At 35.9% G+C, this 26,970-nt stretch overlaps 1 protein-coding gene across 1 annotated transcript in view; it reads left to right on the top strand.

Annotated features, from left to right (window-relative positions):
- LOC122408304 (transposon Tf2-1 polyprotein) overlaps positions 1-26,970 on the top strand; it is a 240,796-nt gene that overhangs the window by 155,208 nt on the left and 58,618 nt on the right. The window contains exons 3-4 of the mRNA XM_043415012.1: positions 22,503-22,782; positions 25,364-25,607. Of these exons, the coding sequence (XP_043270947.1) occupies positions 22,503-22,782; positions 25,364-25,607 (524 nt within the window). The remainder of the gene's footprint in view (positions 1-22,502; positions 22,783-25,363; positions 25,608-26,970) is intronic.

The raw sequence follows: 26,970 nt of genomic DNA, 5'->3' as shown, positions 1-26,970 counted from the left end.
TAACTCTATCTCTATTTCTGCCGCTTGTGTCGCACCTAATTCGGAAGTTTTTAACGCGAAACAATCTCGGTAAGAATCGAGTAATTTAAATAATTCTTCCTTCATGGATGCTGATACGCTTGAATCGACTCTAATCTGCTCTCTCGGGAGACTCCCTTTTTCATTCTTAATGCAACACATTGACCGATATGTTGTTTCAACTCTAGTTTCGAGCCTGGTCGGCTCTGCCCACGCTATAAACGTTCCTTTGCGAACGGTTAGTACTCGATCTGATAAATTTAGGACCGGCAGAATCCCTGATTCAGTGTTAATTATGCATCTCGGTACACAATGCACCCTTTTTGCCTTGTCTTGTACGCTAAGCTCTACGTATAAGTCAACAGAATAATTACTTTGCACCGCTACCTTGATATTTGCTCCTTGACGTGGCAAGATGCTGGTCTCCTCCACAGTCGTCAGCATCTGTTTACGTGGCGGGAGTCATTCTAATTCCGGTAGTGTAGCTACGGATTTGTTGAATAGCCGCAATTGTCCATCCTTCTGGACAGTCGTAACGCCAGGCAAGTTCAGGAACGTCTGTCCCACAATGAGCGGTACCTCCTGCACCTGTTCCGGGACTACGAAGACCTCGACCGATCCTTCGGCCAGATCAATCTGCATCAGAACTTGAGCCGCTCCACACAGGATAACCGCACCACCCCCGTATCCTCGAAGAGTCTGATCCGTTGGTTGCACGTCCAAGCCCAATTTGTCCGACTCGCTCTTCCTCAGAGTAATGCACTCGCTTCCTCCGTCAATGTACGCTCGTAAACGGGTACCGTTGATAATCGCGTCATGAATTAGCATTTTCTCTGGTGTACGATCGATTCCAATGGTACGTACGTTCTTCACCGATTCGTCTTTTGCTTTCGGGCACTGTTTTGCCAGATGGCCCGTTTCGTTGCAACGGTAACATTGCCTTGACGCCAGTTTGTTCGCAGGACCCCCTGGTGTCCCGTTCGGCTTTTGTCCCTCTTGCTGACCTTGTGTCTTAGGTTTCCCCTTACGTGCGTCCGAGCTGTGTCGATCGTTGTCCTTTTTCCCATTGTGCCCGTCAACCGACGGCACTACCGCCGTCTCAGTCTTGCTCAAAAATATACGCAATGCCTCGGGAGATTGAAAATCGTTTTGTTTGATCGTACTTCTGAGCGATTGATCCGCGATTCCTTGAGCAATGCAATCGGCGGCATCCTTGCCTTCGAAACCGCATGCTCTCACAAGGGCTGCTTTATCGAAAAAGAATTTCATCGTACTTTCATTTTTCAATTTCGTACGAGCCAGCATTGCCACAAGTCTTTCGGGTAGTAGCGTATGATCGGTGAACGCTTTAATGAAATTTTCTTTCCATTCGGTCCAAGTATAATCAACAGTCTCCAATCCCTCGTACCATGTTCTGGCCACACCCTTTAGATTTTCTAACGCGAAACTGCTGACCGTTTTATCCTCCCAGTCGTAGATTTTTTTCAATTCCTCAACTTTCTGGATCCATACTTCAATCGTTTGATTCTTCAGACTCGGATCGAACAACGGAATGGATCTTTTACCTTCAAGGGTTTTTCGTGGCCCTTGTCTTTCGGTCACGGTTGCTATAATCTCGAGCAGCTTTTGACAAGCGCCTTGCAAATCTGACGTTGCACTAATGCTCGGGATTGGGACATCAATCGGCGTATACCGGCTACGCTCGCTGCGTGATCGTTCACGAGAGCGATCCCGTCGACGTCTTAGCGATCTTTCTCGTCTGTCCCAACGTCTATCTCGCGACCGCTCGGCCGATGAGCGGTGTGCCCTCGACTCGCGAGAACGAGATCTTCTGGCTCGACTACGCGATCGGCCCATCGTTTCTAATCACTGCAGTTAATTCACTTGCACTTCTACCGCGGAACGTTTCGTAACACTGTCACTCTATTTAACTCACAAACTGCGGAGAGGCCACGGATGAGCTCTTTATCCCACTTCTGAACTGTAAGAAACCTTGAATCTGGCTAATTGAGTAAGTTACTGATTTTATTCAAACTACAGAAGTATTGCACAATTAGCTGGTCGTAGTGGAGTGGTGTGTTCCCCTCCGCGTCTCATCCAAATCTGCCTCAGCCCTTCTCGCCAAGACCCGAATCCGTTAGCCCTTGGACATAGGGCCCCATTGTCCTCCCTAAGCGAGGCGAAGTGTCCTCAGGCATCTCAAGTGCTGGTGACGACGTCACCAAACTTCTCGCCTTACGAGATAGCATCGAGCATTGCTTTCAAATGTTTTCTAATTTATTTCTCATGTTTCCCATATTTTGCTTCATATTCAGTTTGGCTCTGCCTTCTCCGATCCTTGTTTTCACTCCATCGGTTTGCAGCGGATCGATACATATCATTAATTAATTGCCTAATATGTGTCCTATGATTTTCTACTATTTCTTCATGCTGATTGTGGTAACGTGATTCAAGAGGTTTCCAGCTATGATCATCAATCTCACATTTTGTACATCAGATTCTCAAAACAGTTTCTGGTCTTGATATAAGTGTAGTTATTCTTTTTCCACCTGGTCTGTCGAGTAACAAATTTTGAAACTTGTTCCAAAAAGTCTTTGGATGCTTTGTTTGCTGATCGTATGAAAAGTCGAATCTTTGGAATGCAGTAGGCAAACACAAATTTTGACAACAATACTTATGAAATGACATGTATGTTGAGTATTCCCACTTTGCAAACTACAAATGTGGAATTATTAGTGAAAAGATTCATTACGCTAAGTCTACAGTTGCTCCGTTTTGGATGCGATCAAATATAATGCCTGCTAACATCCATGGGAACATACAGAATTTCTGAACACAATGTTCGCTATGTCATTTCAACGTAACATCATGACTTTTGCCAACTTTTCTTTATAATACTATAGATTTGGATTATTGAAATCCAGCAAAAATCTGCGAATTATAAAATTGATATACTGTGCCACTCATTTTACTTTTTAAAACTAACTGTAACATATATATGAAGTAAAAAACTCATCACAGAAGTCTTCAGTTGCTCATTTATGGATAGATTTTAAATTGCTGTCTTCAAAATTTATTGCGCAGATACATTGAATCGCAGCAGATACCTGCGAACTCTGAAATTTCTGTGCATAAATATGTGTGTTAAATATCACCCCCTATCTTTGATTATGAGAATGAGTAATAGAACTTGGTTTAGCAAGTTTTAAAGTATTTCTTTTTAAATACTATTGAAGTTTCTATTACTGCGGTATGAAGCAAATACCTCCAAACTTTCATATTTTTGTGTCGCAACATGTGTGCCAATCATTTAAATTTTTTACTCCAACCGTAACATGTAATCTCAAAAATTCATCACAAACGTCTTCAGCTTTTCTAAATTCCTAAATTTTCCGTTGTCTATTTTATTCTGAGTTTTTAAACTTTTAAATTCATTCCTGAATTCTCCTGAAACTGTTTTTCTCCAAAACCAATGCAGATACCTTAAACGTCTTTGAATTCCGTTGCTCTGTTGAATTAAGTACGCTCAGTTTTTTTTGCTTCTTTGAGTTCTGACATAATAAATGTTTCCGGGTGCCTTTTTTCAGCAACTATCAAACTCTAGATAATTGGATCTCAGCGGCCACTTGCAAACTTTGGAAATATATTTCATCGGGGACACGTTTTGAATGACACGAAAATGTCTAGATTCAGAATGCAAAAGCAACATTTAAAAAGGGCCAATTCTGTTGGATTTGTTGTGTCTTGAATTTGATCTATCTTTCCTCTTTTCCTTTCTTTTTCCTAACGTTATCAGCCGAAAATCATATCTCGGCCCGCAACACGCATTGCTCCATGCTCTTGAGTTCCCAATGGACGAAACATATTAGAAGATAAGGAGAAAAATCACCAAAGTCCAAGAATAAATCTCTATCGAAATATTTTCAGTACAATTTCGACGAAAAATAGGTCTTTTTTCGTGAAAACCAACGTTATACGCCGAAAATGATAAACAATTCATAGATATTTAAACTAAAATCTTATAGTCATCTGAACATAAATAAGGATCTTTTGAGAAAAAAGACGTGATATCAAACCATAAACTTCCCCTAGGGAAAAAAAGGTTGGGACAAGTACATTGATGGTCCCTTGTTTGCTGATAATTCCACCCATAAAAAAAACTTTAAACAAAATTTTCTTTTAATTGTAAAAAAAATACAGAACAATTCGAAAAAAATTTTACAAATCTTGAAAAAACGTTATATTAAAAATAAACTAATCTGCATCTATTTTTTAAAGTGTCAAAAGAATCGAATAACAAGTAAAAAATAATAAACCGAAAAATCGCCCTTGAAATTATTTTGGAAACCGATGCCTCATTCTTCTTATTTGATTCGAACAGCTAAATCAATTGAAAAAAATTCCATCTAATTTACGTGCTACATTAAAATTTATTATATCAATTCGAGGCCAAGTATTTTCTAATGAATTGAAAAAAGTTACCATTTGAATTACGTGCAGCACTAAAATTTATGATATCAATCGGTGGACAAGTATTTTATTAGTAACTCCAAATTTTGACATTATTGAATTGTTCTAAGAAGCTTTCAAATCTGAAAGAATCACATGCAAGCTAGTCATTTCATACTCTATGGTGGCAGAGACTTATAAGAAAATCGATTCTTCTCAGACTTTCAGGATCCTCTGGTATTTTTCACAAAATTCAACGTCGATTGGATCGATACAAATTATGTTTAAATAAAAGTACTTGTCCGGCCCATCACTATCCATTCAATAAAAAATCAATCATAAAAAACGAAATTGTACGGCAGAATCTGGTCAAAAATTTGTTGAAATGCGATTCATTATTAGTTTAATATTCTTAATAATAGTATAGGTTAGTTCTTATTCCGAAATGAATTCGTTCGCTGGAAGAATAAGTGGGAAGTAAAATTTGCCATCATTGAATATAAACTGGAGAGTTATTTTGGAAGCTTGAACATATACATTATGTATAATTTTTTTCATTTATCGATGCACAATAATATCCCTTGTATATTGCGGAACAATTTGTTTACGTTTTTTATTAAATTAGTGCAATTAAGTAAAAATTACTTGAAGATAATTCTCTAAATTCCCTCTGCATGAATACTTGTGATCCATCAGTTCTAGACAAGCCCTGATTTTTATTTGGATAAACAATTTAAACGGAAAGTCATGGGCCGGACAAGTACTTTTATTTAAACATAATTTGTATCGATCCAATCGACGTTGAATTTTGTGAAAAATACCAGAGGATCCTGAAAGTCTGAGAACAATCGATTTTCTTATAAGTCTCTGCCACCATAGAGTATGAAATGACTAGCTTGCATGTGATTCTTTCAGATTTGAAAGCTTCTTAGAACAATTCAATAATGTCAAAATTTGGAGTTACTAATAAAATACTTGTCCACCGATTGATATCATAAATTTTAGTGCTGCACGTAATTCAAAGGGTAACTTTTTTCAATTCATTAGAAAATACTTGGCCTCGAATTGATATAATAAATTTTAATGTTGCACTTAAATTAGATGGAATTTTTTTCAATTGATTTAGCTGTTCGAATCAAATAAGAAGAATGAGGCATCGGTTTCCAAAATAATTTCAAGGGCGATTTTTCGATTTATTATTTTTTACTTGTTATTCGATTCTTTTGACACTTTAAAAAATAGATGCAGATTAGTTTATTTTTAATATAACGTTTTTTCAAGATTTGTAAAATTTTTTTCGAATTGTTCTGTATTTTTTTTTATGAAATAATTTTTTTTACAATTAAAAAAAAAATTTGTTTAAAGTTTTTTTTATGGGTGGAATTATCAGCAAACGAGGGACCATCAATGTACTTGTCCCAACCTTTTTTTCCCTAGGGGAAGTTTATGGTTTTATGATGTCAGCCAATGAATATGTGAAATAAATATTATTCAACATATAAGTCGATACGCAATGATAAAGGAACCAAATGAATTGAATGTAAACATTTCGATGCGCAATGCGAAATTCAAGATTTTAGGACTGGTTTAACCCCTTAATTTTTTTGATCCGAGGAAAACCAAAAAACACGCCATTTTATTTTTTTTGCTCTGCAAAATGGCATTTCTTTTATTAAAATCGGATTGTAAGTTTTTATTATACGGAAAAATTCTGAATATTCGGGGGTGGTTCACCCCTTTGCCGTAAGGGTGCATAAGAAGTTGGACATGTCATATGGGTTATTTGACAAGCCGAACATTTTGCAATTGGTTTTGTTTCGATCGGTTGAGTGCTTCTATATGAAACACTCTACCAGACGCAAAACATGCCGAACTTTGAGGGCTGATTTCACCCCTTAAAAATAACTTTCGGCCGATAAAAAAAAATACGTGTCTCTTATTTTTGGATGGACTATAACATAGAAAAAAATTATCAAAATCGGAGGCGGACACTAAAGTACCTTTCCTTGTTAGCCGAGTTCATTTGGGGATTAAGGGAGGAGCAAAAAGCTTTAAAGTTTCTTGATTTAGCATTGTTCAGAATTTTTTTCGCGTTGGAACAAGAGTCAATATAATTTTGGTACGAGGAGTCCGATGGACCCTTTAAATATTTTTTTTGTGCAGCTCGTCTAAGCTCCACATCTTTAGAGCACACAGAGGACCACCACCAAGGAGCAGGTGGAGGAGGTTTATTGTTCGACTTCAGAGACGGAGGCTTGGCTCCGAATTTTATCAAACTATCTTTCATATCAGCGATTAGATCGTTGTACACGGATATATGATCGGAATCGATTTTATCGGGAGAGGCTGATTGAGATTCTTCCATAAGAGATCTAAAACGGAACCAGTCTACGTTACTTAAAGAAAATCTAGGCCGAGATTTTTCCCATTTAATGACAGCATTTTTAATTAAAAAAATTTTGATCGGCGAGTGATCACTTCCCATCGCATCGGGAAATATGGACCATTCTATTCTAGTTAGAAGGTTAGGAGAGATTAAGGAGAGATCCGGAGTGCTTTTAAGAGATGGATCGATGTGGATTCTAGTAGAGGTGCCGTCGTTGGCTATGGCGAGACCGACGGCTTCTAAAGTTTCAGCGACAGAGCGACCCGAATTATTTATTAAGGGGGGAAACTAGTTTGGACCGATCAAAAAATCGACTTTTTTTTATTGTATGAATCGTTAGTATAACTATTCAAGAATATGTAGTCAAAATTTCAAAGCAAAATTCCCATTAGTTCGAATGCTATGAACACTTAAGGAGGGTGGCTAGGGACGATACAATGTTGCCATGCTAAACTATGTAAAATACATAAAAAATTTCAAAATGATAAGAATTTAATAAAATTTGGTGAACATATTCTTTAGTGCCAAATTTGACAATACAAATTTTTTAAGATTTTTCTTGTGTACGGTTATCGAGTAATTGATCACTAAAGTTCACGTGTATAAGCATAGCGTTTCCATATATATAGGTATACATTTGACGCATATGAGCAAGAAGAGGGATTGCTATATGGTGCTGGAATAGCTGATTAACCGGTGAGCAATTTATATAATTAATTACTGCCTTGAATTTCTCGTTTTCGCTACATTTTATTTCAAACGCGTTTTTCTCGAAACGACTTTTTTTCGACTGGTGTACATTCTAGCTCAAAAAGTTATTGATCAATCGTTCTGAAATTTGGCGTAGATATTCTTTATTCAATTCCACACAACATGAACCAAATTCGGGGATTATGTTGTTATTAAAAATATATTTTTTTATGCAAGAAAGATGAAAAATATGGTATAAAAACATGACATTGTGTTCAAACACCTCAAAAACATGCAATTTTCAATTTGTTTGATCACAATCAGGTTCATAATCTTAGAAAATATGTTTTTAACGAAAAAAAAAATCCTGATGATTACAGATAAAAATTGCGACGTCAGGGATGTACACCAGCCATATGCTCGGATGGCAATCGCCCATGGACCCCACGCGGTAACGCCACTATTTCCGGGGGAAATCCTTTGAAAAAGTTTTAAAGTGTACTTGAAAACATAAATAAAATATCCTCCAAGTTTAAACAATTTGTGATTATTCCTTCCTGGTTAAAAAAAATTCATGAAAAACAGAAAAATTTCGACCTTCTAAACCGGTTTCCCCCCTTAAATCACTACCCCATAATCGATGCTGAGCATTGAGATCGCTTAATATTACCAAGTTGGAGTAGTTATCAATTAGTTGAGTAAAGAGATTATTCCAGTGCTGAATCGTGACATAATTATTCGGAGGATTATATAAATTGAAAAGAAGGAATTTTTCCTTACCTATAAAAAAACTTACCCTAGGGGAAAAAGGTTGGGACAAGTAAATTGATGGTGTCGTGTTTGTTGATAATTTCATACAAAAAAAAACTTGGAAGCCGATGCCTCATTCTTCTTATTTGATTCAAACAGCTAAATCAATTGAAAAAAATTCCATCTCATTTACGTGCAGCATTAAAATTTATTATATCAATTCAAGGCCAAGTATTTTCTAATGAATTGAAAAAAGTTACCACTTGAATTACGTGCAGCACTAAAATTTATCATATCAATCGGTGGACAAGTATTTTATTAGTAACTCCAAATTTTGACATTATTAAATTGTTCTAAAAAGCTTTTAAATCCAAAAAAAATCACATGAAATCTAGTCATTCGTTACTCTATGGTGGCAAAGACTTATAAGAAAATCGATTTTTCTCAGACTTTCAGGATCCTTTGGTATTATTTATATAAAATTCAACGTCGATTGGATTGATACAAATTATGTTTAAATATGTGTCAAAAGTACTTGTCCGGCCCATCACTATTCATTCAATAAAAAATCAATCATAAAAAGATGAAATTGTACGGCAGAATCTGGTTAAAAATTTGTTGAAATGCGATTCATTATTAGTTTAATGCTCTTAATAATAGTATAGGTTAGTTCTCATTCCGAATGGAATTCGTTCGCTGTAAGAATAAGTGAGAAGTAAAAATTGCCATCATTGAATATAAACTCTGGAGAGTTATTTTGGAAGCATGAACATATCAAGAGACTCGGTAGTGTCTCGGGACAAGTACATTGACAGCCCTGTCGTCTGCTGGCCCGAGGCTCTCGCCGAGGCTATATTTTCTCTGAATAAAACGATTCGCAGTGGTGGGGGTAAAATTGGCATGTGATTTTCTTTAATTACGAAGCTCATGAGTTATGTAAGGCTTTAAAAGTTGAACTTTCAGCTAATTAAGAAGTTCTCTGTCGAATGAGCCCAAAATCGGCATAATCGGTGTCGTAATTGCTGAGAAAAAACTTTGCACGTGCTTAAGATTATGCAAAAATTTACTAATACATTCATGGTTTTCGTATCTGTATACGCGTACTCTGACCGCTACAAACATAGGCTCCTTGGCCCCCATGATCACCAATCTCCGGTGAGAGAATTTTTATTGCAACCAATGAAGGATGAGAGAATTTCTGGGCCAATGACATTCAAAATAAAAAGAGCATGGAAGATTGGCGGAAAACTAAGGAGCTCGAGAGCTCGAAAAGTCACCAGCCGAAGTTCACGTCATGTTGACGTTTGAGGTTATGATCTTCAGAGTGCTGTTGTTGCGTGCGGAGTGTGAATAATAAATGAAAAGTGGAAGAAGTCAGTATTATTAATGACGTGATTAATCACTATTCAATAATAATAATAATGATGATGGTAATGAAAAACACACAGGAAACTGTTAGTATGATGTCAAAAACTTTGATTTAATAAATGTTGTTTAATTCTATTTTTTGTGTCATCATTATTTTTGAACATTCCTATCATAAATTTTGCTTCATATTTATTTTGGTTCTGCCCTCTCCGATCCTTGTTTTCACTCCATCGGTTTGCAACAGATCGACACATATATTGTAACGTAATGCCCTCGTGAACGACCCGAATCGACTAGAACCCGAACCTAACCTCGAAAAACATCGCGACGCGGCGCAATGTTTTGACCGAGCGCGTACAACGACCGGTGAGACGCGTCACTGCTGGCCGGCGGTGGCCGTACTGGAGGGCAATACAAAGGCCCGATACAAGCGGCGGAGCGCGACACTAGCGGCGCCGCGTATTAAAAACTCGAACTATTATATTTTTTTGTTTTATTAATAAAAACTAAACGCGATTTCGTAAAATTATGTAAATAGGCTCAAAAGATGCGGAAAATTATAACTGATCGAAGAAAAGTAACGAAAAGATTATTTCTTTTAGAAAATTGGACGCGTGTTTATGACGCATGCGCGGGGAGAGCGTTAATGGGCTATAGGACGAGTACGTGACTTTTAGCGATTGAAATTATTCGAATCATATTAAACAAAGTAACAATGCCAAATTAAAGAAGAAAATAAATAATAACGAATCAAATGAAAGTTTTTGTTGTTAAAAATCACACAAAGCAGAAAAACATAAAAAGCGGTAGTCCGCGCATCGTACGTTAGTCCGCTCGACCAATAGTAGAGCGCGAATCATGGCAACGAGCCAATCGCGAGTCCCGTTACAAAAAGATGCGCAGAACCGATCCGAAAACCGAAAATTCGGCGTTTGATAATTTTATGGTGGGGACACGGGCATAAGAAGCGCTGCGCGGCTCATTCGAGAGGCAGTCCTTCCTCAAAATTCTGACTCGGAACAAAAAGGCTGACCTCAAACATTCTTCCTGATTTTAGCAAACAATCTAACCTATCCTAATTTTTCCTGGATCCCTGGATTCTCGGAGCGATTCGGCAACGTCTCGATCCCATAATCCAGGGTCCACCCCTAACCTCTAAATTTTCCAAGCTTTCCGTTGCACGGAGTTCTCGGAGCGATTCGGCGACGTTTCTATCCCATAGCCTGGGGTTTGTTCCTTAACTGAACTTTTTTTTATTACTCTTTTGCTTGCTATAATCAGGGATGATTTTTCGTGTAAATTAATTTGTAAATTTGAAAATTCTGTAAATTCTCTTTTTAAATTCAAAGTTAAAATTAATTGAGTCCGAGTCAAACAAAACCGAGATTTCTGTAAATTTTGTAAATCTTGTAAATTTTAAATAATTCAAAAGGCCATGGTACGAATTTGAGGTTATATTGCGTCAAATTAATAAATTTCTTTTATTGTATTGTAACGGCACACTTGTGTGTCGCAGCCCCGGCAGCACCACTACTGCCATCTGTATATGAACCTGCGAACAATAAATAAATATTAATAATAAAAATAATTCAACAAATTATATAGTTGATAAATATGCTTCCAGAGGGCTAAATTGAACAAATATTGCTCACAAGCAAAGCCAGCTCTGGAAGCATATAAATCCTAGCGAATTCATGCAAAAGCTATCTCTTCTTTTTTGTACCCGAGCATTAGCTCAGCCAGAATATCCAAGGCATTATTAGCAAGACTCAGCCTCACTAGAGCCCGACAGTCAAGGAGTAATCCAAGACTGAGCGATAGCTCCTGTGAAGTGGCCAAGTCAAACCAATAGCGTTAAAGATATTTGGTAATTTTGAAAGATCACTGGATTCTCTCAAGTACGAAATCTTCTCTATGGAAGAATGACTTGTCCAGATATCTTTCAAGAAATAGAAATATTAGAGAGTGACATTTTGACTTACCCAAATATTTGTTTGAAAATTCTCTCCGCTGCAAGCTCTCTGTCACCAAAAAGTTCTGGTCCTCCTCTGTCTGGTTGCCCAAAGGTACCTGCCAGGGGATTTCATAAAAGATTAATAAAAGATATAAATACAAATTAGGAAAGAAAAGCATTTCTCTGTCTCTGGCTCAAAAGTAGGAGACAGAGAAGGGCTTTCTAACCCCGAAAAAGGAGGAAAAATAAATAGAGGATAAGAAAGGAATTTACGTGTGATCCCTCACACGAAAACTAAAGGAGAGGAATAAAAGGGTGACAGGGGGCACGGGGTTGAGAAAAGGAGTAAAATTTAGAACAATTCAGAACAAAAGTTATATCGAGAGGGAAATAAGTCAAGGTGTCACTTTTTGACTACGTCGAGATACCACACGTAGTCAAGAAAATTGCGCATGATACACTGAAAACACGATCACTCACAAGGCAAACTATCATTTAATATTTTTGTTCAAGACACTTTATCATTTGTTGTAAAATTAAGCATAAACACTCACGCGAAACTGTCACACGCGGGCGCAGCCATATTGACGACTGTTGTCGATCAGCCGACTCAAAATCATGCGAACGTAGCGCCACGACACATAGCGGCCACATTATACACTTGTACGAGTACACCACGCTGTCGATATACTCGCAATAGCAAGTATGAATGTATCACATTGAACTTTATTATATCCCCGAATTACACACATTTACATTTAAACAAAAACTCACGCATAGCCATATGGATAAATTAATTAATGCTTAACGGGATATCGAATACTGTCATAGTCAAAAATAATATTGCGAATAAAAGGGCGATATCGGTAACATCGGAAGTTTTCTTTGTGACGAAAAGCGCTGAGAAGTAATTAAATAAATTTCCGATTATTTCATTGACACAAATAAATACAGGATACACACTTCGTACACATCTCTCTTTATTTTCACATGTGTATTAGTTCATAAGTTATTGAATAAAATTCTTTATATGATTTTTATGTGACAAACAATCAGATACGATCTAAAATTAATTCATACCCTCTTTCGTGTCCCAAATCCTTCATAATAAAGAAACACAAAATTCAAATACGTTTCAGTATAAAATCGAAACACTTTTGAATTATCGAAACTACTATTTTTAAAAGCGAGCGAAAAACGCGTAAATTACAAATTGTTCAAATTCGAAAACGGCGAGCGCAATCGAATTTCCCCTAATTGGCGAACACAATCACAATAATAAATCAAAAAAACCAAAGATCCTGTGAAATCAATCAAAATTGAATAAATCGGAATTGTTAAATCTTTTAAAATCGAAATTCCGCGTTCTCATGTTTCTTTCATACCTGCTACTTTTAAAATTAAGGTAGCTCGAACCGACGCGTGGCGGCGTTCAGGCCAGGTCGGCAAGAGCGTTACGTTACAATATATTATAATTCATTGCCCAGTATATGTCCTACGGTTTTCTACTATACTTCTTCAAGTTGATTGTAGTCACATGATTTGAAAGGCTTCTAACCATGATCTTCAAATAGACATTTTGCACATCAGACTTTCATAAAAATTTCTGAACTTCATATAAGTGTAGTTGTTCTTTTTCCATTTGCTCTGTTGCGTGATTAATTTGGAAACTATATAGTTCCAAAAAGCCTCTGGATGCTTTTTTTGCCGATGACATGAAAATATGCTGATCTTGCAAATGTGGTGAATTTAGACAACAGAATTTATGAAATGACATAGATATTGAGTATTCACACTTTGCAAACTGCAAATATGGAATCAGTAGTGAAAAGATTCATTACGATAAGTCTACAGTTGCTTATAGTTTTAGATGCGATCAAACGTAGTGCCTGCCAACAACCATGAGAACATACAGAATTTCTGAATTTAACAGAAGGCAATGTGCACTATGTCATTTCAATGTAACATCATGATCTTTGACAACTTGTTTGAAAAATTTTTTGACTTTTTCTCTCTAATAGTATAAAAATTGGATCACTGGAATACAGCAAAAATCTGCAAACTTTAAAATTTCTGTACTGTGTGCCAATCATTGTACTTTTTTACTGTAACTGTAACATATATATGAACTGAAAAATTCATTATAAAACTCTTCAGCTGCTTATGTATGGATTTGAAATTGCTGTCTTCGAAACTCAATACACAGATACAGTGAATCGCATCGGAGACCTGTGGACTTTGAAATTTCTGTGCATCACCATGTGCGCTAAGTATCATCCCCTATCTTCGAATATGGTAATATGTAATGAAACTTGGTTCAGCAAGTTTTAAAGTGATTTTTTTTTAAATAGTAATGAATTTTGTATTATTGGTATGCAGCGAATACCTCCAAACTTTGATATTTCTGTGTCGCAGCATGTTTGCTAATCATTTAAATTTATTATTCCAACCGTAACATGTAATCTGGATAATTCATCACAAAAGTCTTTAGCTTTTCCAAATTTCTACATTTTTTTTTTCTAAATTCTACTCAAAATTTCTATATTTCTAAACTCATTTCTAAATTGTCCTGAAATTGTTTTCCTCTAAAAGCAATGCACAGATACCGTGAACCCTTTTGAATTCTGTTGGGTTTTGAGTACGCTCAGTTTTTTTGTTTCTTTTTAGTTCTGGCATAATAAATGTTAGGATGGACCTCAGCGGCCACATGCAAACTTTGAAAATTTTGTTCATCGGAGGCACGTTTTGGATGACATGAGAATCTTTAACTTCAGAATGTAAAAGCTGCATCTGAAAATGGCCAATTCTGTTGGATTGTATGCATTATATGTTTTCTATCTCTGACTTGACTCACTCTGACTGACTCACTATCTCTGAACTTTTCTATCTCTCCTTTTTTTCCTGGCAGTATCTGAAAATTTATCGTAGGAATCCAACGAATTTCCCATTTTTTGAAAATTTTGACGATTTGTATATATGATAGAAAAAAAATGCAAAACCTTAGTGAATAATTTCAATAGAATTTTGAAAAAAGTATAAATCATGAAACAAAATTAATGAACCTTATTGCAAACGATATGGATCGCAAAGAAGGGGTGAAAATATTCAAAAATATCCCTAAATTGGCAGAATGATTTCAAAATGTTTTCAGATATTTAAAATCGTTATGAAATGTACGAAACTGGACGGAAATCATTGGAATTTTTTCAACTTCATGTAAAAATATTTTCAAAACTTTGAAGAACCATATTGAAAATCATTTTCTACCATTCAAAACTAACATATATGAAAGATTTCAAATGAAACCATAAAAATCTATTTTCGGGGAAAAAAATTCGGAAAAGTGTATTGACGATCGTCTGGTTTCGCATTATATCACAAAAATTGTGAAAAATAATTCAAATGCACCACTTAAAAGCATTACGTTCCTATAACATCTAGGAACCTTACTTGAAAACATGTTTAAAACTGATGCCCTATCCTTCTCATTTTTTTTTCACGGTTTACAGTTGCATAATAAATCAAGTCAAAATTGAGGAACTCCTAAGAAAAAAGATGTGATATCGAACCAAAAAATTCCCCTAGGGAAAAAAGGTTGGGACAAGTACAATGATGGTCACTTGTTTCCATGAGAAAAAATTCCATAAAAAAAAATATGAAAAAAATTTCATAAAAAAAATGTAATCATAACCAGAAAAAATGATATCAAAAAATCATGGGGGAAGAACATACTTTGAAACATTATGAAACAAATATATACGAAAATAAAAAGAAGTGATCATCTAGCTTATTGCATACAGCACCAAAATTTATACGAAAATAAAAAGAAGTGACCATCTAGCTTATTGCATACAGCACCAAAATTTATGATATCAATTTGAGGCCAAGTATAATCGGAATAACGCGTCTTTACTCTGAAGATATATCAACATTCACACGTGCTCAATCGTTAACTCAACCTCACAAAAAGTTGTTAAATAAATGAAACCTATGGAAAGCATAAATAGTTAAATACATCCCCGAAAGTAGCCTCACAATAAGTTGTTAAATAAATTGCCAGAAGTAGCCCCACAAAAAGTTGTTAAATGAATTTAACCGATGAATAAATATAAATATTTAATAATAATCAAATACATTAAACTTATTAACCTTGAATGAATATTTTTTAAATTAATTGAAAGTATAGTTGTTCTACACAAAAAAATCTGATAAAAATAAAAGTTGAAAAAAATTACAAAAAAAATTTCGATACGAAAATAAACTCCAAACGAAAAAAAAATTTGATTGAAAAATCACAATTTGATTGAAGGAAAAAAAATGAAACAGAAAATTTAATTGGAAAAACATTTTTGACTAAAAAAAATTGAAAAGAAAAAAATTGACCGAAGTACTTGGCGAGTTTGTGGTAATGATAAATACATTATAATAAAAATTATGTAAACAAACACTCGCCAAGTACTTCGGTCAATTTTTTTCTTTTCAATTTTTTTTCAGTCAAAAATGTTTTTCCAATTAAATTTTCTGTTTCATTTTTTTTCCTTCAATCAAATTGTGATTTTTCAATCAAATTTTTTTTTCGTTTGGAGTTTATTTTCGTATCGAAATTTTTTTTGTAATTTTTTTCCACTTTTATTTTTATCAGATTTTTTTGTGTAGAACAACTATACTTTCAATTAATTTAAAAAATATTCATTCAAGGTTAATAAGTTTAATGTATTTGATTATTATTAAATATTTATATTTATTCATCGGTTAAATTCATTTAACAACTTTTTGTGGGGCTACTTTTGGCAATTTATTTAACAACTTATTGTGAGGCTACTTTCGGGGATGTATTTAACTATTTATGCTTTCCATAGGTTTCATTTATTTAACAACTTTTTGTGAGGTTGAGTTAACGATTGAGCACGTGTGAATGTTGATATATCTTCAGAGTAAAGACGCGTTATTCCGATTATACTTGGCCTCAAATTGATATCATAAATTTTGGTGCTGTATGCAATAAGCTAGATGGTCACTTCTTTTTATTTTCGTATAAATTTTGGTGCTGTATGCAATAAGCTAGATGATCACTTCTTTTTATTTTCGTATATATTTGTTTCATAATGTTTCAAAGTATGTTCTTCCCCCATGATTTTTTGATATCATTTTTTCTGGTTATGATTACATTTTTTTTATGAAATTTTTTTCATATTTTTTTTATGGAATTTTTTCTCATGGTTTAAAAGCTTCCTAGAAAAATTCCATAATGTTGAAATTTGGAGTTAATCATAAATTACTTGTCCTTCGATTGATATCATAAATTTTAGTGCTGCACGTAACTCAAATGGTAACTTTTATCAAATTATTAGAAAATACTTGGCCTCGAATTGATATAATAAATTTTAATGCTGCACGTAAATTGGATGAAATTTTTTTCAACTGATTTAGCTGCTCGAATCAAATAAGAAGAATGAGGCATCGGTTTCCAAAGTGATTTCAAGCGCGATTTTTCTGTTTTTTAGGTTTTACTTGTTATTTGATTCTTTTGACACTTTAAAAAATAGATACAGATTAGTTTTTTTTTAAAGATAATGTTTTTTCAAGATTTGTGAATTTTTTTAAAAATTGTTCTGTATTTTTTTTTATAAAATAATCTTTTTTACAATTTAAAAAAAAAATTTTTCTAAGTTTTTTTTATGGATGGAATTATCAGCAAACGAGGAAACATCAATGTACTTGTCCCAACCTTTTTTTTCCTAGGGTGGGTATTTTGGGGAGTTGAAACCCTTTTTATTTAATACTGGGGATAGGTTCTCGGGGAATTTTTGACTCGAAGAAGAAGGACCCGAATTAACGTCAGGAGGGACTACCCGCTTCGCAAGCGACGGTGACATTACATTTTCGGGACATTGTACGTTGTGCAGCAGGGGGGGGGGGGGGGGGGGAGTTTCGTCTGTAGTCTAATGGACCAGAATTATTATTGGCCGTGTCCAAATCTTCAACATGTTTCTTGGCTTCCTTAAAAGATAAGTTATTAATATATCTGAACTCTTTCACTTTTTTGTGGAAGAGAAAAGCCGGGCATTTTTTATTTAGTGGGGCCTGGTCGCCGAGACAATTACGGCAAAAAACATTCTTTTCGGTACACTGGGATAAGTTATGATTGCCTGAGCACTTCGAACATCTTTCACTCTTCGATCTGCATTGATCTTTGACGTGGCTGAAAATAAAGCAATTGAAACAAATTTTCGTGCTTGGAATGAAAGGGAAAACATTCTGTCTAACGAACCAAATAGACACCCATTTGGGAAGGACGTTGCCTTCGAAGTAAATTTTAACCGAACCAGTTGGGGACCGAACCGGAGATTAATTTGGCGAGGATTGTTACGAGATAGAATTAGCTATTTTTAGAATACGTTCTGCACGAATTACTTTAATCTCAGGAGGAAATACCCTGATGCCCTCCAGAATATCCTGATCCGATAACTCGGTGTCGACGGCTTTTATCAGGCCCACCGACGAAACTTTGTGTTCCGGGATGAAAGCCACCCAATTCGGGTTAATGTTTTTTATGCTAAAAGCGACCAGCTGATTCGCCTTTTCAGGTTTCTCGAATATCAGATTTATTCTATCATTGCCCGAAGGTTTAATTTCCAATAACTCATTGTTAAAAGAGGCAAAGTATTTACCGATATTCATGGCGTGCAAGTTCCCAAAGTTTTTGTCTAATGCTGTGTCTAAGACTTGGACTAAGTATGGAGCCAAAGAGTTAGAAGAATATCGGTTTTTTAGTTGTCTCACCACCTGAGGTGCAATGGCATTGGACTCTTTGCTTTCTGTGTTCCAAATAACGACGCTGAAGTTTGCAACGTTGGAGTTCAACGAAATGAGTGAAATATAAACATTTGTAATTCACCAATTTTTTATTTTACGAAGTATCGATGCAGATTGAAAAACTACGAATTGCAAACTCGACAGGGAATGAAATTGGAGAATTACTGGAATTATTGGAGGCTTTTTTACATCATTTCGTCGGACTCCAACGTTGCAAACTTCAGCGTCATTGGAAATAATGGGATTGACTCTGGAATTGACCGAGTGGGATTCGTCCGGCGACGAGGAACCATCTCTATTTTTTTTCTTTTCTTGTCCCGCGAAGATAGAGACATGTTGAAGTTCTCAGAAAGGATAGAAGAGTATAGAGCGCGAAGAATTCTATAATTAGAATACAATAATGGATGAAAGATATGAAACCTGGCAGGAGAAATAAGATACAAGACGCACGGAGATACAAGCGGGTCAAGAATTTCTTATGTCTAAATACTTATCTGAGAGAGAGGGATCGAGGAAGAGAAGAAGAGGAGCGAGAAGGAAGGAGAGAAAATGATCCCTCACTCAATCTATTAGAATTGTTGAAAAAAAGGAAAGAGAGGAACAAAACAAGAGAAAAAAAAAGAAAGAAAAGAACAACTAGAATAAATTCCGCTGGTGAATAGTGGGGGCAGGATTGAAGCTAGAGGTCACTTTTTGGATGAAGATTAGACGTCGGAGAGATCTTATTGAATATGAAGACAACTGCGCGCTTAAATAAACCGCAATTGAAAATATATTTCTCCCATAGCCATAAAATGAAAGCAGAGCCCAAAGAAGGAATAACTTTCGAAGAACGAGAGTATAGTGACTATATAGACAGAGGAGTCGGTTTCTTTTGGTAGGTTTTGAATATGGTAGACAGGACTAGGTCCCTCCGGTTCAAGACCCGAGAGAAAAAAAACGCCAAACAAGCCTCGAAGCGGAGCGAAAGGAAACATCCTTGAAAAACATTTCAAGTTCGAAGAACTATAGAATTGATAAAAGCGATTTTCAAGATAGAGGACTATTGAGGAATAAGGAAACTATTCTTATTGCTAGAACTAATAATTATAGAATACTGAATAGCAATTAATACTCAATTGCATAAAATTAGCGAATTAATGAGCCTCTGTTAATAGCAGAGGACCAAGTTAGCCGAGAGATCTCTTACTGCTTCCGATAGAATGAATTCAGAAGCATCTACCAAACTATGTGATAAAATCGGATCAGAAGAATAGATGAATATAAGTAATTAGGCGACAGGAACGAGCTCACCCGCTGTACGATGATGAAGGTGAATCCTTTAATCTGATTGAGGAATACCAGAATCGGAGACGGAGAAATCGGGGAGATGCAGAGGATCACCTCTTCCTTCTTATTAATTATGCAGCTGGAGCGTGTAATATATTGTAACGATACCCGTTACACACACACGGCAAGCGTCCGTGTGCGTGAGAACAGTCGAGTCCGACTCCCCACCACGGCGAGGCAAACCCCGCGCCGCGTGCCTCGCCGCACCACGGAATAGACACTATATAAGGCGACACCTCTGTGGCCACGGACATATCATTTTATCATGATCCTTGATCCTGAACAAATCTCTATGTGTCTCCTGGCATAGCGTCCAGCTATCACGCAATCCTTAGGAAAGCCCATCCTACTTCAAAATATCGTGTCTCCTGGCATCGCGTCCAGCTATCACCTCGATCTCGGTGACAAGTGTCTCTCGGCATAGCGACCGACTATCACTTGCCAACGAAATTGTTCGGTCTCAACACGTATTGACCAGCCCTGGTCAGAAAAAATGCTAGAGCGTACGCGCGATATTCCTCGAGCCGAGAATCCTTCCGAACCGACCCTCATAAAAATCGTGCCTACGCAGCATCTTATTAAGTTTTATAATTTTTACCCATTTCAATTTGTCATTTAGGCATTACCTTTGAAGCCGAAACACATTTTTCTACGGTAAGTCGCGACATTTGGTCCGGCTTACAAGAGTCTATCTTTGTCTAACCATTTAGCGGATTTTTCCAAGTTTTTTCCCATATTTTTTGTAACCCTCCTTCCCTTTCTACATTTTTCTTCGAGTTCATTTTCCACCATTAAAACAACCAGTAGTTCACGAATCTTCGAACCCAACGCATCGTGCAACACTCCGCGAATTTGTGATCATTCTTCTTCCTTCGCATCACTCTAACAATAGTCTTTACAAGTTTATCTAATCTACCGTTTCATGTTAAAGATTTGTCAAGACTAAAATTTTTAAGCTTAAAATAAATATTAGAAGGTTGTAATAAACAGCCCGATTCTATTTATTTAAACAAATTTCCTACACCCCGTTAAGTCGTGCTGTAGGCGTTCGCGTAATCGATCGCGAACAGAAATCATCCTCTTGTTTCAGCCCAGACCCCGACACCCGATCTCCGTAACAAGTGTCTCTCGGCATAGCGCCCGACTATCTCTTATCATAGAAATCACAAGTCCGTGGTGAACCCCACGACACTCTAGTCTATAAGCCTTCGGCAGAGCCCATGCCAACCTATTTTATAAGTCTTCGGCAAAGCCCACGTCAATTAAATTAATAAGTTCTCGGTACAGCCCATACCACTATCATTCAAGTAAAATCATCAATTCTCAGATCCATTATCTTTCGACCGATTATCTTTCGACGAATAATTCCAAACCAATCCTCTTTATTTTGTGTCTCTCCACATTGCGTTGGACTTTCCTTCTCATTGCCAGTCCGATATCCTAAACAGCTGAGTCGGTCAGTGAACCCGAGCTAGTATAACAACTAGAAATAAGAACTCACAGTAGCCTTGTGCCCCACACAGATAAACAAGGTGAACAGAGATATTTATTTCGTCTGAATATATATCTTTGTTTTTTAATGCCGCAATTAGATGTATGAGGAAAGAATTACGAGTATTGTTAGATATAATTTAGTTTTTAGATTATCAAAATTATTTGGAAAAACTATATTTCACTGCTGTTCGGTAGAGCTCGAAATTGAGTGAAACAAATTTAGTTTGAATCTCGAGGCGCGTCTGAACGGCAGCACTATCTGCTTACGAATCCTCTAAATTAAATTCGCTCAATTTCAAATTTCGGTAGAACGATCGATGACAGACGATGACCTTTGACAGCCGAGATGTTCCGATGATTCCCGATGCTTGATCACGCATCGCGAGGTGAGACAGCTCCGGGTGGGGCTCCGAGCTAGCGATCCTTGCCCGAAAGTTCGACGTACGACGATGATAATATTGACGACCTTGACGACCGGCCTATGCCTTCCCTTGCGATGAATTTTGATAATTTCGACAACGATTCGATTCATCTCTTTCCGTCTCGTTGGCTGTCATTTGCTCGTAAATAAAATATTCGAAATAAAATTAATAAAATGAAGTAACGCTCGCATTTGACTCTGGAAACATTTTTCTCGGGAGGAATTCTTCGTCGTTACCCGACGTTTCTTCTCTTACCGTGCCATGACATCTCTTGTTCAAATTTAACTCATTACAATACATATACAATATATACATTTATAGCGAGGTATACAAATGAGAAGTAAAGAGTTACTGAGCGTGAGACGGTCGGGGATCAAGTAAATCTACATTCGGTAACCACAAGATTGAGCGACCGCTCAAATCATGCGAATAATTTCGGAAAAAGGGAACATCCCTATTTCCTCATTACACCACACACACTCCAGTACACCGTCACGCACACACACACACACCCGCAGCCTCCATAATCGATCCTACATTTATCCCCCTTATTTTACAATAATTATACAGATGCATTGAATTATGAGTGAAATAGTACAAGCTAATAGCATTGATTTCTTGCGACAATCTATTACAATGATACGCTTTCGGCATATGTTTTGTATGCTTTGCAGTCGACGCATTACTGCTTATCGAGATAGCGAGAACAGATAAAAATCCGTGAGAAAAAAACCTTATACAGAGTGTCTTTCAAATGAAAAAATATTCGGATAACGAAGTTTGCGAGTTCGTTTCTATAAATAATTGTGATGTTGTATTTCTTTAGATGCAACGATTCCTTCCATTACTGATGAGTTGTTTGAACATCATCCTGTCGAGGACAGAGCTCATAGGATTTCGTACCCTTGGATTGAATGACAACATGAGCAAAACGTACTGGAATAAAGGTTTTCCGAAGATTGATGGTACCATTGGCAATAGGCATCTACAATTGCAAACAACAGTGAGGGATCATTATAAAATCAATAAAAAAAATGACAAGTGCCAAAAACTACGGGGGAGACTCAACGATTTCTACGATAATGTATTACAAAATTTTGGTACAGGTGAATTTATCATGATTCTACTTCAATATTATTTTTACTTCATTTGTTATGTTTTTCTACTTACACTGAGAAGAAACACCATCATTTTAAAAACATTTTTTTATTGAACCCACGTTGACACTCATTCATACTAATCACACGATAATGAGATTTTCTCGGCCGTTAGATATTGTGTGTGGATAGAGGGTTTCAAAGAACCGTTCACGTTGGAAAATAAAAAAAAAATATAGCTGTTATCTCGAAATTCGATTTCATGATACACAGTTACGTCCAATTAAGACGTAAAACTTGGTTCCAACCTGATCTCGGGCGCAAAATTACCAATTCAAGAATAACAATACAAACTTTTTTAGCAAATTTTATCAGCTCTGAAATAAGCTTCATGTCGTTCGGAAGTTGATATTGTCAAAAAATTGATACACTCAACGATCTGTCATTACCAATATTATTCCTAGCCATAAAATAAAGTACCCCCGTTTTTTCATGAGTTTCTCTTGTAGGTTGAATTATCGGTTGTTAAAGCAAAAACTGTTTTCCGGTGATACTGATGGGTCAATTTCTGTTACGCCGTATTTTCTGAAAACTCTATTTTTTCACAAAAAATCGGATGACGTGGCGAAAAAAATAGCACACAACTTAAAAAAAAAAAAATTAAAGCTAGTACTCGTTCTTTTACGGTTTCCTTGGTAAATACTACTCGAAAAATTTCTATCAAGAGCCAGAAAAAGGTTGAAAAACGATCAACTTCAAAAGTATGTATCGGACCGAAAAAAAATTGAAAAAGGTTTTATAAGGGCACCAATTGAAGCTACATGTGTCCCCTTTAAAATGCCTTTCGAAAAATTTTGATATCTCTTTTTTTGATTGAGCACTAACTTTTAGTGTCCTCGCGTCCCCATACTTTTGGCCGTTAGTGTATATAATTAGACTGGGCCAAAAAAAAAGAATATTTTTTTTCTAAATAATATACCGAGAATATTATTCAGAATGACGAAAAAAAAAAATTTGGTGAAAGTTAGAGCCCTTAATATTAATTTTAAGAGGTCTATCATTGCAGTTTTTGATTTTTATGCATGATTGGATGTTTTACGTCAGAAATACGTCAGTGGTGCTAGGAGATTAGAGTGAAAAGAATTTGGTTCCACTTATTTTTATATGAAATTGAATTCCCTATGAAAAAGGTTTGATTGAAAATGTTCTTCAGACAAACCGTTTCCGAGTTATTAAGCTTTTTAAATCGATTTGCTTTTTCGATTTGACTGTTTTACTTTGGAATTTTCTAACTAACGAATCAATGAATATAAAAATGAAACCATGACTGATTCTTAAAGCAAATTTGATGCTCTACAAAAAAGGTCTCTTAGTATTTTTCCTAAATTTACTTCTTCAGGAGTTATTCACGATTGAAATTGAAAAAAAAATTGACATCTTAAGTTTTTTGTCCTTTACTCAATTTTTTTCACTTCACGGACCAAATTGACTTATTCGTTCGTTAGAAAATTCCAAAGTAAAACAGTCAAATCGAAAAAACAAATCGATTTAAAAAGCTTAATAACTCGGAAACGGTTCGTCTGGAGAAAATTTTCAATCAAACCTTTTTTATAGGGAATTCAATTTTATATAAAAATAAGTGGAACCAAATTCTTTTCACTCCAATCTCCTAGCAGTTTTGACGTAAAACATCCAATCATGCATAAAAATCAAAAACTGCAATGATAGACCTCTTAAAATTAATATTAAGGGCTCTAACTTTCACCAAATTTTTTTTTCGCCATTCTGAATAATATTCTCGGTATATTATTTAGAAAAAAAATATTCTTTTTTTTTTGGCCCAGTCTAGTATATAATAACAAAACTCAAATGACCACTTGGTTAAGAACAACACTTGCTATAAGAGCTCTCGAACTAGCGACTTCTAATAACCAAGAAGGCTGTGGACTAAATTTTTGCGAGTTATAGACGGTTAAAGTAAATTTTATCAATGTCTATCAAGCATCTTAATTAGTTTACTATGAGTAGCTGCGAAAAATGAATAAGATATTCTTGTAGATTATTAATTGGTCATTGTGACTTATATAGCATTACGTTCATGTTATTAACGACGATTTGTTCGAAGAGTGCCCTGGTACTTTTGCAAGCCACTGTATATATATTTTTTATCAGGAGAAATGACATTGTGATTGTTTGAAAACTTTTTACTCTCTGGACTATTTTTTTGCAGTATGTGTAGTTGAAAATTTCAACATATCAGGAAATAAACAAAATAGAAGGACAAAGAACTGTGATTTTATCATCAATCAATGAGTTAACCAAATTCGTCATGTGCATAGTTCATGTAACGAAGTATTAGAATTCAAAATGCATTGAAAAAGGCATGATCTTTTTTTTATGAGAATGAAATCATGGCAACAACTAGTATATTGATACATTAAGCTAATTGAATGTCAAATTTCCTAAAACAGTTTTCCGAATCAATAAATCGTTGTTTGGATTTGTTTACCCGTTATGTAAAAACGTTAAAGGTTCAAATACTCGAAATCTTTTGCGTAAGATTGTTCTTTTTTTCTTCAATATAATGTAGGCCAATCAACTGACTCAATCAACGGACTAACAACGATCGAACTTAATTACATGTCAACTCTATTGACAACATTGCTCAACCAACAAACGTGGATGGCTCCTCTCGTGATCGTCAACGAGGCACCATTTCCCACAGAGTCCGACGGAACTGAATTGGAATCGTCTGACGAACTCCAGTTACGACCAAACGTTTTTAAACGAACACGTTATTATAGACGATATCCTTATAAACGCCAAAACCCTAGGTAAATATGCATGCACAATGTGTTTTCATCAATGTGTATCAATGCTCATACGTTTATGATCCACAGTGACACAAAATTTGTATTTCTCCACTCTAAACACCAAAGTAACTTTTGTACCTTATTTAATGTTCAGACCCTGAATTAATACTCCAGAAACGATTTTTTTTTTGTAATTGATCAAGAGACTCGGTAGAGTCTCGGGACAAGTAGATTGACGGCCCTGTCGTCTGCTGGGGCCTGAGGCTCTCGCCGAGACTATCTTTTCTCTGAATAAAACGATTCGCGGTGGTGGGGGTAAAACTGGCATGTCATTTTCTAAAATTGCAGAGCTCAGGAGATGTTTTGTGAAGCGAAAATTGGTTTGGAGACTAATTTTCAAAATCCCTTTCGAATGAGCCCGAAACCAATACGATCAATAGCGTAATTGCTGAGAAAAAACTTTGCACAGGCTCAAGATTATGCACAAGTTACTGACACATCACGAGTTCGACATATACGTATACGCATTTTGACGTAAGTTAGTGGTAGTAGAGTTGTATCTCAACGCATTCCGATTGGCTCACCGATCTCGGCTCACTCCAGCTGACCGACCGCGCTCAGACTCCCTGTACGTATAAGGCCTGCTACACACGGTCAATAATAACATTGCGCAATATAGGTGATTGCAGAATATTATTGAACGTGTAGATGTAGTATTGAAACATTGCGCAATCATTGAACAGAAGTTTGAGCTATCTTAAATTTATGGCGCACTACACACCATACAAACTTATTGTGCAATATTACTGTGCAATATTATTGACCGTGCGTAGCGGGCCTAATGGTAATATACATCTATATGTATCGTGTACATCCATCTGTCAGTTTTCGATGGTATGATCGAACGAGTAGCGACAGCGATTTAAATAATAAAATTTCGGGGAAAAAGTGCGAGATGTGTGAATTCGATTGGATGTTCTAATATGTGTTATGTGTGTTTTGTGAAAACAGTGCGGGTGAAAACAGTTAGTTTACTCTCATGCCATATCAATTGATTCGCGAGTGTTTGTTGATATATAAGATGTCAGTGTTGGATAATTTCTCCTAATATAAACACTTTGAGTCTACGTTTATTTTTGACGTAACTTTTTCGCGATCCTTGTTCTTATATATTCCTTAGAATTTCCAACCGGAGTTGCGAGAAAAAAACCTTCGTTTATTATAACCTCAAACGTTCTTTCCGCAACCAGAAATTTTATATCGTGCAATTATATCAAAGAAAAAACACAGGTAATTGGTTCGATTTAAACGAATTCAAATAAATTTTTAAAAACTTTTATCAAGTAAATACGTCTAATCCAATGTATTGTTGTCATATTCATTT

Source organism: Venturia canescens, chromosome 3 (assembly GCF_019457755.1).
Source record: "Venturia canescens isolate UGA chromosome 3, ASM1945775v1, whole genome shotgun sequence".
Classification (NCBI taxonomy): Eukaryota; Metazoa; Arthropoda; class Insecta; order Hymenoptera; family Ichneumonidae; genus Venturia; species Venturia canescens.
The sequence above is the reverse complement of the archived record's forward strand: the minus strand, read 5'-3'. Positions and strand labels throughout refer to the sequence as shown.